Below are 13313 nucleotides of genomic sequence, written 5' to 3' on the forward strand. Positions count from 1 at the left end.
AAATGTTATTATTCTTTAAAATTTTCCATCACGTTGTAAAAATGACAAAACAAAGCAGGCACTTGACTGGAAAATCACACCACTTGTTGTGATGCTGCAGCCCTGCCTGCAGAGTCGACCTGCAGCTGCGGACATTAGAGCGATGGTGGTCCAGGAAAATGACAGCCAAATTGCAGCTGCAACGTGTGCACCCACAGAGTCAGACGCAGCATCAAAACAAGACACTTGGCCTCAAATCGTTATGCCGAAGTCAGTCACCACCAAGAGGCTAACGAATGGAAGCTAACTGGAACTAACCGCAGCCAAAATCGAGGCTAATGGAGTTTACTGTTTTGGACAAGCAGCAAGTTCTGTTGTCGATGACCGGTGGTGCGCTATCAGCAGCTAATCGTGCACCTGGACCCCGGATACTCATTCCCTGGACATGTAGTTGATGAAAAGAGGAGCGGTCTGACAGGTTACGAGGAAATATTCCGGTATTTAACAAGTGATGAATGAAGTTCATATTGGAGGTTTGATCAATGAAGACATTGTTCAGAAAAAAGTGAACATTACACTACACACTACATTTACAGTGCTAACACAGAAACACTTTAATCCAAATAATCAAACCAAAACCAAAATATTTTCACAGTGAAGGTCCACTATGACATCACCCATTGAAAAAAAAAAACAATAAAGTAATACATAAATAAATAGTTGGCTGGAGAAAATGTCAGTCTTGTAATGCATGCTGGGATGCTCGGGCAAGGTCACCTCGCCGCCCTCTTGCAGAAACATCTAACACCTACATACAGGCATCCAAGTACAGTAAAGTAATTGTTGAACAAATCCTTGCTCTAGTTAGACCAGTAGACTGATGCTAGCACCTGGAACCATTGAGGCTAATTTTGGCCTTAAACATGATGAGTACATGAGGGTTACTTCTTGCACTGTGAACACCATCTCATTGTTTTCCAATTTTTTTTCTCTTAAAAATATGCATTCTGGACTTATAAATACAGCTTTGTAAACACCATTTCTGTGACGTATGAAATGATTCGTCTTTTTCCCTGCCTGTATCAATAATTGCTGTTTCTCAAAATGAAAACACTGTTTTTTTCCAAAATCTCTGAGCGGTTACAAGCTTTGTCATCATCTTATTGGGGTTTTTGGAGGTTAATGCTGACATACATTTGACTGTCAATCATGCTACTTTCTCATATGCCATTATTTTTTATACTGCCGCGCTCAGGAGTTGGAGGACTGTCATCTTTATCGTCATGACTCCGTTAGAAGACAGGACACCAGCCAGTGCGACTTGTCAGTCCATCATCAGCCTTGGCAGTCACACATATTCCTCAGCAGGTATGTCAATTTCACTTTTTGCATTTCATCCAGCTGCATGTGGGAGTAGGGAAAGAAGTTGTGCGCAGTGAAACTTGTGAAGTGCTGGGTACGCTAGGGCCTGGTGGTTTCAGGCGCAGCTTTCTACAATATTATTCTCTGTCAGCCATCAATCCCATTGGCAATTACGAAACAACCCAACATTTATCTCGGTTCTCTGCTAACTCTCCGTCTCTGGTGGTGTGATAAAAGCAAATAAACCTTGCTCTTGAAATCAGTATTTTTCAATAGCAAGGTAAAAATCTACCGACAGCAGTCAACAAACAGCTGCTGCCGACCAGCTCGAGAAGGTCACTGGTACTTGAATCGGAGATTCATGACCCACATGAATGAGACTTTGACCTGCCGGTCAATGTTCAGCGGGATTATCCAACTCAGGGTAGCCGCCCTGATCATCAGATTCAATCCTGAAATGCTGAACACAACACATGATATATGCTCCATATGAAGAGGGGAAGAAGAGAAATGTACTTTTTTTCTCCTCCTCACAGCATGACATGGGTCAATACATCCCATAACTGTTTCAATTGTGACTCAGTTGGAACCTAAAATACATTTTAATGGAATGATTTCTGAGACATAAAAGTGTTGGTCAGATTGTAAGTGAAAAGAGAGAGATAGAGAGAAATGGAGCGCAGTGTCACACACACCCACATTCACAGCGCGACACAGCTAAAGCGAGTGCCTTAAATCCAGCATTATCAGATGTAAAATACATTTAAATTGATGACGGTTTAAAAAAAAAATAAAAGAATCAGATTGTTACTGCTGTATTCTCTGATAGAAGTGAGGTCTGGGGAGGAGAGTGGGCGGGGCTAGTCAAATATACAGTTTTATGAGCAGGAAGCTGGGCTCAACTGAAGCTGCTGCATGGTGTGTTTTCAGTGAGTCAAACCCCAAAATGCATGGGCGGTTGGGTTTCACATTTCACGTGTGCACTTGTGGACCTAGGACCAAAGCTGACACCCCAAACTTTAGAAAATGTTCTGCATAATATGGGCCCTTCAAAACATCTAGTGACCCAAATAAGCTAGGCTCGTGTTCGACCAGGCTGAGGAGAATGGAAGGCTGTTTCCATGTTTATGGCTGGACTTTCTCTCAAGAGGACTCCATCCTGTATTTGGACACTACACTGCAAAAAGCCTTGCACAAAATTGAAGTTATAAACACATACTTGAATAGCTATGTGAAAACAATCGAAAGCAAAGTGCATCCCGGGGCCCACACACTGTCCTTCACTCCACTTTATTCAGCCCTGATGAGGTCAGAAAAAAGGGAAATTGCCTGCTTTTCATCTTCTATTCTTTATATTCTGGAACGTCTTTTTCTGCCCCACTGCTATGAATAATGATCTTGACCTATTCTATATTGAATTTTTCTATAATATTTTTTAATTCTTTCATGCTCATTTCAGTGTTGTTCTTGTTTCTTAAATAGAATAGAATAGAATGATTTCTATTAAGAATAATTTAAAGAAATGCACAACAAAATGTACAACTAAATAACCTATCTCAGGTATATGACGTGATACACTTTTTCCAATGTTTTTCCCTGTGATGCAATATTTTTGAAATAAATTTAAGTTAATCTTCTGTCCTTTTGGGCTCCCTTCCAACAGCCCCAGTATATTATGCTCAATTACGCTCCTGTGTCTGAAATAAATTAGCGAAACTTACTGGTGGCAAGTTTAAACTCAGGGTCAAAATACTTGAAGTCAGTCTCAGGATAGAGATAATGGGAATAAAATTAGTGTGGAAGGAAAAGAGTTTGATAAACTGATATGAGATACTGAAACTTTTTAGTGGTGAATTTCACATTCCTTTGACAAAGAATGAGATGACAGTATGAACTCCAAACTGGTAGGTAGATAATGATTCTAACTAATTTTCTTAAACTGTGAAATTTACGGTGCAGACAAAAAGAGGGCTGCAGTTGAGGTCACTTGTAGAAACATGGTCTCACGACTGATACACTCTTGATCCAGCCATTGTTGGAATGTGATGTACTGGATAGCAAGTTCATTTCACCATTAGAATTGTAGCGTCCCACAGAGTGTTTTTGTCGGAATCTTTCAGAATCCGACAGCAGATACTCAGGAGATGACCTTGCACAGTCCTCTTGAAAATGCAAACAGTTGATGAGTTGAGCAGCAGCTGCTGGAGACAAAGCAAACTGCATTGATATGGCGACGGGCTCGCGTCTCACTCTCCTTCGTGTACAGCAAAAGGCAGCAAAACAAAGACATCAAAGAGATTATACTGATTCCGCGACAGGCGAAGGTGTACTTTCGGTGATGGGGCCTCTTTATTGCGATGGCAAATTGTCCTAAACTGCTCCTCCCACTGTGATTCTGAAATGCCGTTCTTTCATCTGGATGATGAAGGGGGCAGAAAATAAGTGTTTTGCCATCTGCAATGAAGGAAAGTTTCTCTTTTAATGGCGCTGGTTTAGTGGAGTGGGGAGCGCACCTTGCTGTTAGGCCCCTGCATGGAGGCGCATGGTGTCGGCGGTGAGGTGGCCATAATGGTTCCTGCTACAGCCGATGCTTCTGCTCCGCTGGGATCGCTGAAGTGTTGGAACTAACAAGCCGTCGACGCAGACAGCAGATGCACAAATGAGTTTTTGTCCTGAATGTTTCAGAGTTTGTCCTGTCTCTTTGAGAGTGGCGCCATTTAGTGATCATACATAGTGTGTATAGGTGACCTGGCTTGAACTGGTTTACTTAACATTCTTTTCGAGGAAACCACCATGGTCACCTCAATTTACTCAAAATCACTGTCCAGTTTTAACATAAATAAAATCTTAATACAATTCTGAATAAATCTCATTGTTATGTCACTGAGTTTCTTATCTGATTGGTGGACTCGCTCTACTGCAGTTTCATCCTTGGGCTAGGATGCAACTCACACTCCCGGCTCCCTGTAAGTAGCATGTAAACTTCACAGCCATTGTTTTTGTCTCGGATAGACCCGATACATGTGTTTCTCAGGGCTTGCTGGTCCTACCTTAGGACCTCCAAGATGTGTATAAGGTAGACGTGGGCAAAGTGTGGCAGGGGGCCACATGTGGCCCTTTGACTGCATTTATGTGGCCCTTATAGAGTCAGAACTACAAAAGATTTTTTTTTCTTTCTGTGGGGGGTGATCATCACTATTTGAATCATCACCACTATTTAAATCCCCTTGCCCCCAAAAAAGTTTTTCTTTTTGTTTTGTTTCTATTTTATCCGTTTTCCTTGTGATGCTAAGTTCACAAAATGTAAGTTTCATTTAAGACTTTTTCTTCTGTCCTTTTGACTCGATGGCACCCACAGTCACAGTATGTTTGGAGATTTAAGGCAAGGCTCATTTTAATAAATAAAAATAACAATCTATTCACATTTTGAGAATGAATCCAGTGTATTGGCAATATGTGCAAAAGTCCATTCCAAATTGCGCTAAGAAAAAGAAGTTAAACATCTGAGATTTTCTTAGCTTGAGCACAATAATCCAGGAAGTACTGTGCTTGCACTAAAACGGTTGCCGGTTTGATAATGTAATTAAACGCATGGGTAACGCTTGCACTATTGACTTGTAGTAACTACATTAGCAGTTAATGCCATGCCAGTTCACCAGCCAGATTGCACTCTCTGTGTTACAGTTTTAACCCTGGACTTAAATGGAACAACAAGAAAAGGCTCCACAGTCTGAAGAAAACAAGCCTTACAAAGCTACGCCAGTATAACATGAAGAAAATCATTTTTTCTTTCTCGCGGCTGGACGTTCTCTGTTTTATTTGCTTTATTAGAGAAAAAAAAAACCGACACTGGTGCGCTTGACTCTTCCCACTCCACTGTGCCTGAGCTTGGTTGAGCGCGAACTCCCGCGGTGCCTCATGGCAGTATTTTCAAAACACTGAAACTTCGATCTTCATACATGGCAACTCTATCTATTTTTGTTCGTGTGAGACAGAACACAGTCTTATCGGACAAATGTTAAACTGTACTCCTTCACAGGCATTTTGTGCGCTGATGGCAGAGCGAACCTTCATAGATGAGGTGGGAAGTTATTATAAATACCAGATGGGAGATTAACTGGTTGCCACACACTGACCAGGAAGCCTCCGATGGGACACACAATAAACTAAAATCAGACATGCGCTCCCATGGCCCAAGGTGTGTACAGATCAAAAGACGTGACACTGATGGAGGAGGCCCCTCCTTCCTTCATGGCCTGTCAGGGTGTGTTTAGGAGCAACCCACTTCATTTGAGCAGCATAATAGGTAAACAGACTGTGATCAGTCCAATTACCGCCTCATCGTAGAGGCGTTCTGGCGGGAATGGCCTGAGGAGAGAGTGAGTCGTCTTGCGTGCGGCGGAGCAGCAACAGTAGCACCTGCTGCCCGGAGCGCTCACTTGTATGAATCTCAATTTGTTTGTACAGGCGTGCCAAAAACACGGTGACCAAGAAGTGAGCCCTCGGAGGCGAAAGGCACAGGCCGGCCTTCTGCTGCTGTTTTTTAAACTGTGCGCAGGATCTGAAGGTGCTGTTCTCAGCAATGCACTGGCATCAATGTCAGTGTTTCCCGCTCCACAGTTATTTGCTCGCAGCCTTCAAGGACTTTTCACACTCGACGTTCTGTGTCACACCTTGCTTGGATTTTCGCTGTGGCCTGGAATTCAACCTCACTCGCTTCTCAGTTGTACGTTTTTGTCTACTTCTTATTTAACTTGTAAGGTCTGATTTCCTTTCTTTTGATGTGTTTCTTTCTTTCTTTCTTTTAGATTTGTGTTCGGTTAAGGTCATTACATTCTTTCGCTTTTTTTCCAGTCGGCATTTAAGGTACAATCTTAATTAACTTTGTGGATGTCAAAGTGCAACTCTAAATTACGAAATATCTTTGGAAATTGGACTTTCTGTGTTGGTTTACTTTGCTTTTAAAGATTTTGAATGAAGTTTTAGATGATGAGGGGTCAGTGATGACTACACTTTGAAGCTGTCTGACTAAAATTAGGCCTGTACGACAAAACGCACGCTGAAAAGATGTAAAAAACATTGAATCTGGCAAACACGCCGAGGCTGAGATGTTCCTTGTGCTGAGGGGAGAAAAAGCAAATACCCCCACCCAGCCATGGGCCCCTTGTGGTGATGTTGGCAAAACCGACGAATGTGTGTTTTGTTTTTCGCAACCCGATCTTTCCACCGCATATCAATTGATATTTTTCAAATCCCATTCTTATTCTTCGAGTCCAAGGGCCTCATGGTTGTGTTGTGCTGGATCTCATAGTATGCTTGACAACGCATGCAAATTGTTGCAATAAACCGCTAAAGAGTGACTTAGCTTGTTTGAGACAGAGGTGAGCATGAATGGTTTTGCCTGCCCAGTTTTATGAGTTTACAGGGAAGCATAAATGATTTGTTTGTTTGCTTGGACTTGGATGACTCCAATATCCTCATGAATAAGCACATTGCTCAATTGCTTTGGCAGGGCTGAAACTTGGAAATACAGATGCTGACACACCCGAGTAATTCAGCTGATTAAATTCAGTGTTTTGCATGTTTAACATCGACAATAGCTGATAAAGCGCAGCAACTGTGAAACATTTTGACAGCCATTTCAGTCTAAAAAATAGTGAAACTCAAAGAAATAATAATAATAATAATAATAATAATAATAATAATAATAATAATAATAACAATAATAATAACAATAATAATAATAATAATAATGTAGTCTATGTAAAGTGTAAATTTGTCATTTGATTAGTAGGATCATGGATAATTAATTTGTTTGTAATTTGTTAGTCAGTTTGTAATTTGTTAGTCAGAGTAAAATGAATAAAACAATTAAAAAAATTCCAGGAAACTGAGTCACTGGGGTGAAAGCGCAGTCCTCCTACCACCTACCACTAGGGGCGATGGCTTGCCAGTATTCTCAGATTAGATAAGATTCCATTCAATTAGGTGACTAAACAATGTGGAATGAAAAATAACAACACACACACACACACGCATATATATAAATCCAAAACAAAATCCTCAGATCCTTGTTTCAGTGTCAACATTTCATGAAAATTTCAATTACATATTGTCAGAACCTTTTCTGTTCACTAGGCAGATAAACAAGGTAATAAAATCCCATGGTATTTAGAAGAGCTGAGGGATCGGAATTATGGTGTGTTCACCTACGCTTGTGTCACTGGAACCATAAACTCTTAAATATTCATGGCAGGGTCAACTACTTTTTCATGTCAAACTGTTTTGAAGTATTAGCCAGACACCATACAACACGTTTTTGTGGTGTTGAAATTGCCCTCAAACGTGTTTGTGTCATGGGTGGCTTCATCATGGATGGAGTCAAGGGAATCTGACTCTGATGATGTAACACCCGCCTCCTCCCCCCACGACACCCGCCTGTACACCACCAGGACTGGTAAGGCTCTGTATTTGGTCCGATTCTTCATCCTTTCCCCTGTGATCAAGAGATTCTCGTCATCCTTGAGGCAGGATCCTCTTAATGGCTCTCTCCTGAGCTGCTGCTCATGCAAATCCACGTTTTGTTTTGGCAGCGTATTGCTCTGCAAGTTCAAATAAATAAGCATTATGTGTTTCCACCAAGGTTGTGTTATGCTTTTCACGACATTTAACGCCTTATGTTTGTCCTCCATTCATTCTCTGCTAATTGAAGCCAGGCAATTTTAAACAGCAACTTGAGCCGCAAAATGTATTTTTTTAAATTTATTTAAATTCCCAAACGTGCAAGGCAGATGAATGAGTTACAGTGGATGTGAAGGTGCTAAGTTTAGATCAGACACGTTAGGGTCGTGTGGCACCAGAAGTCATGAATATGACAGATACACATCATCATAGAACGACTTCAAAGCTCATCATGTTTCCAGGCAGCAGTCGGAATCGGGCACCTCCGGTTAATGGCAGAAAAGGACCCACAAAATCACTAGGGATCCTTGTTTAGAGTGCTGAAGCTCAGCGCACATCACTTCTGGATCATCTGAATTGTCAGCTGGACCATCACACATTCTCAAATATCCTCTCACACATGCATAGAGATGACAAGTGTTGTGGCTTTTGAGTGATGCAGGGAAATGATGTTTTCTTGTCACGAGGCTACAATCGGAGGTGAAAGCTGTGCGTGCGGAAGATCTGTGTATGTTTTTCTGCTGAAATCATTTTCCATTGCTCATTCATTCTTTTTTAATCAGATGTGACAACTATTTAGTTTAATAGAACAGATGGATAAAACAAATGACACAACATAATCGTGCAAATTGGAAGCACGCTCAATTTCCTTAGGGAACATATTAGGCATTGTAACCATTGTGAGGGCCACCAAGCCAAACTACAGGTTGAAAAACATGAAATAATAACATAAATGAAATGAAAAACAAAAAGATTAATCTGTACGGTGCAATTAATGAAAAAGTACAATTAGAAAGTACAATATGCATGTGGCCCCGGGGCCTCACTTTGCCCATGTCCGCTCAAACACATATATATACAAACACTGTTTACGCATAATCTTGTAAGTTACTACACAACAGCTCTACACATTATACTGGGCACAAATAATGAGAACTGTTCTTCACTCTTCACCTTTCCGACCTCTGTATGATGTAAGACGAAATACTGACCCAATTGAATGCAATGTAACAATATACTTGTCGTGGAAGGCAGCTACAGCGTGTTAAAGCAGATTGAAATAAACATTTCCACACAAAGAAAACAAACACACCTCGGACAACATGTTATTTTATATCAACACAATAACACAAACACAGACACATGCTCATGCGGACACTCATAATGCAGCACAAACTGGCACTCTAAGGCAGACACCAGTGTCACACTGCAATCCAAAAATGAAAACACACACTTACCGTATGTCTCACACAAAAATACCATACTACACACACGCTCATTCTGTATACAACCATACAGTGATGCACACAATACACTTGGAGACACTGAATGCAGCAGAATCATTTCAGAAACGATCACACACAACACCATCAAACAAACATTTGACACATTTTTTCGAGACACATCAACAAACTAGAATAGATGGATAAATAAATAAATATGAATGTGTGAGCCAAAATTCATTGAACAATGGGCAATGACATACATAAGGAGCACACGTTGGCTCACTATATATGTGATTCCAACCCGACTATCTACCACTGATGTGACATCACCAAAAGCGCGCGCACATAAGTTAGTTTCCGCCCCAACTACGCAGTTTAAACCCGTAGTTGGTTGACGCGAGACTTGCGCTACAATATCTCAACAAGCCGACTGGGAGTCAACAAAAACTGCGCGCGTAGCAGAAGCATGTTTGCTGCTGAAGTCTGCGCGCACTCCGCTCCTGCAGCCCGCTCTCCGTCGTCGCTGACGCGCAGCACCTCCCCACTGCTCCTCACTTTGACAAATTCCTGGACGTGAGCAGGTCTGCCGAGCAGATTCCTCTTCACACCGCTGATGTGATTTTTTCTCAAGTTGAAAAAGCTCCCTCGCACCATTCCCCCCTCTTTACAAACTACTCCTTTTTAACGGAGCACAATGGGACTCTGGTCGTTTGGGAGTTCTTCTCTTTTGTCGTTGGCGCTGGTGTTTTACTTTCAGCACAAGTTTTTGGCAGAGGCGGATATAAGTTTCACACCAGACCGAAGGTTTAGTGTGGATTTTACGCAGACTGAGCGGTCTTTTTGCGGGGGAGCTGCGGACGACTATAAAGTTTTACGCGCGTTTGAATCAGTTGATTCTGGTGCGTCATATCCAAACAAAGACGAGGGTGATAAAGCTCGAGGCTGGTTCGACCGCAAAACCCAAATAAGCGGACAATTTGCCCAAAAGATTCTGGAAACATCGACTGGAAAGTCCGGAACGTTTTCGGAGCAGCGTCCGGTCAAGGCGAAGCGGAGTGTGGAGACGCGCGCTGACCATGTGGATACAAGCAGAGCGTCGTTTCTGGAGGGTGTCCCGGGTGTTTCTCACTACAGAGCCGATTACCGGCGAGCAGGCGATGACGCAAAGGGATCCAGCCAAAGACAAAGTGAGCCGCACCTGGACACCTCCACTTTTGCGCTGGCCGGAGACTCGGCGCACAACCAGGCGATGGTGCACTGGTCCGGACACAACAGCAGCGTGAGTTTCACACTCATCTTTGACTCTTGAGTAAATCTCATTGTTTGTAATCGCGCTGTTAGTTTGTGGCACATCTTTACGCACACTTGTCCACGCGCGCCTCTCGACCGAGCAAATGAAACACGATCCTATGTTGAGTGCACATCCCCTAACAAAGAGATAATAGTCGCACAAGAAACATAATGACTTTGTGAGGCGCAAAGACATTTTCTTAAACAAAAAATCAAACGCCACACGCGACACTCCAATCACATTTGTTGAAAATTGCGCGCCAATACCAACAAGTGTAGCGTCTCCGTAACAAGCGACACCACACAAACACGCTTCAAAATGTAGGGGCAAATCACATTTGAAAACACAATGGCACAACTGAAGTAGACACAACAGCACATATTTCACACACGCACAGCACCATACTATTCATCGCACATTTGCAGACACAAAAACTATAATAAGAATGCATTTTCATCTGAAAATTCTGTCACTATAAACATAAACACCCCACCAACAACACACTTGCTGACCAATAACAACACATGTTCACACAAGCATTTACATACACGCTCTGAAAACACTCATTGACACACCTAGAGACACACATCCAGGTATACAAACACACACACAGCGGTTTTCCTGGAGTCTATTATACTGTTTAATTTCATACTAATGCTCAATTTATGAAAGTCATGATTCAATTTGGGCTTCTGCCTCTGGACTGTTGCAGCGCCTATTCTTCAGCTGCTGAATAATTCTGCACTTTTAAACTGTAATTTGACTTTCAATTAAACATTTAACCCCAGAGGTGGCTTTGTTTGACCCCCATCTTTATGAGAATACATTTTTTTTACCCTGCAATCATAAAGTATTAATAATTTATGAAGTAATCAAGTAATAGGTGCGGCAGGTTTCATTAAAATAATTGTGTCCAACCTGAACCTGCACAAGATGCTGATGAGACACAGCCTGACCTTTTTGGCAAATGGAGTTCACCTCCATCATTGACATTTGACGCTCGCCTACTCTGTCACCTAATTGCGTGAATGAATGCAGCATTGCGATATGCTCGGTGTGGGCATGATGCAAAACACTCAGAGACGGTTGGACTGACTGACACGATGTTGCAGCTCAGACCAAAATCTCCACCCTCTCCTTTGCTCTCTCACTTCCTTCCATGCCTGTTAGGTTTGTACACCGTGTTACACCACCACGGTAACAGACTGGAGAAGATTTTATCTTTTACATGACATGTTCCGCATACACAAGTGATATGAGCTACAGCAGTTATCGCACCGTGATCTTTCGTTGAACGCAAAAACACGGTTTGTGTGGCACCAGTGTTGACTTGGAAGCAGCGACACAGATGTGAGTGTCAGATAAACGATATCGATGTATGCCATCTAAAACTGGTGTTGTTTGTATGCTAACATCTGAGTTTGTTATTCTGGAGCGTCACTGATAGCCAGTGCTGAGGTGCCATAATCACTCGTGATTTACATATTGCAATATGGAGGCCATTAAAGGTGCCATTGCATGGTTGTCTAAAGGATGGCTGAGGAAAACCGAGGGCCAGATTTAACTGACTCCAACACTCCGGACTCTGATGGGATTCATTTTATATTCCCCACCATCCATCTTTAACCATTTTTAAAGAATTCACTTCATGTAATTTTTATAATTTTCCAACTTTCTTTTTGTCATGGACAGTGAAATTTGTTAATACCAATGGTATTTTTTGACTACTTACAGACTACTGTATACCTGTCGGTGCTGTTCAATTTCAAATGCAGACAAAAACAGGGCATACCTGATTACAGTTTGTGGTGAAGGATTCATCGCTGACTTGTTTGGCTCCTCTCTCTAAACAGAGAGATAAAAAGAGGGAAAACGTGACCTTAGAAAACCTAGCATGAATAAAAAATGAAAAATAGAAAAGCATTCTGGAGAGCGCAGACCTCTATCATGCCACTATCTTCCAGGCACAATGTATATATTTTCATTCGTTTTTTATGTTTTAAAAAATATTGTTCTTGGTTTTTTTTTTAGCAAAATTGAATTTTTATTGATTGCAGTGAGCTTGACAGCACAGCAGGTGGCAGGAACGTTACGGAACTAGACGCCGTGGTGCACACAGTAGGTGTGGAAAGTGGGAACTGCGCCACATGGAGTAATGAGACTTAAAATAGTTAGTAGATCTAGATAGTGACTCGGAACGCTGCCAAAATTGAGTCATCCATTTCATGTCCCACTGTCAACATTTCCTGAAAAATCCTAGGTGTAGATTTCTCTGTTTTGTGAGCCGTTTTGCAAACAAGCAACATGCTGGAGCATTTTATATCTTTATTCAGACATTCATGCTTACTCAGACATTTTATGAGAGCTTTTTTATTAATGTAATAATGCCATGGTTTAACTTGAATAGGTAGTAGTTGGAAAAAAACAAACAAAAAAAGAAAGAAAAAAAGGTGTTTTCCTTAGTTGAGGAATTCCATGACCGAATTTACTCCAATATCCTCAATAACTATGTATAATAGGCAGATTGCTGGCGGGTAATCTGACTTTTAATTTGACACAATTTCAACGTGTCCCTGCTTTTATCTTCGTCTAAAAAGTTGAAAATTTGTAACCTCTCTTTGTTTACTGCTGAAAGATTGCAAGAGAGCACATAGTGTTGCATAATAATGTCACAGTATATTTAAAAGCTTGGTGGAAACACTCAGGATGGTGGCAAAAGTTTACACAGGTCTGGGATGGAAAAGCTAAATACACTGATAAAAATTTCCTAGTGC

The 13313-nt window shown here is 41.5% G+C and overlaps 1 protein-coding gene across 1 annotated transcript in view; it reads left to right on the forward strand.

Annotated features, from left to right (window-relative positions):
- Positions 1 to 9768: 9768 nt before the first annotated feature.
- The window catches only part of sorcs3b (sortilin related VPS10 domain containing receptor 3b), a 75240-nt gene continuing 71695 nt past the window's right edge, over positions 9769 to 13313 (forward strand). The window contains exon 1 of the mRNA XM_053874368.1: positions 9769 to 10527. Within this exon, the coding sequence (XP_053730343.1) occupies positions 9943 to 10527 (585 nt within the window). The 5' untranslated portion in view covers positions 9769 to 9942. The remainder of the gene's footprint in view (positions 10528 to 13313) is intronic.

This window comes from Synchiropus splendidus, chromosome 9 (assembly GCF_027744825.2).
Source record: "Synchiropus splendidus isolate RoL2022-P1 chromosome 9, RoL_Sspl_1.0, whole genome shotgun sequence".
NCBI lineage: Eukaryota > Metazoa > Chordata > Actinopteri > Syngnathiformes > Callionymidae > Synchiropus > Synchiropus splendidus.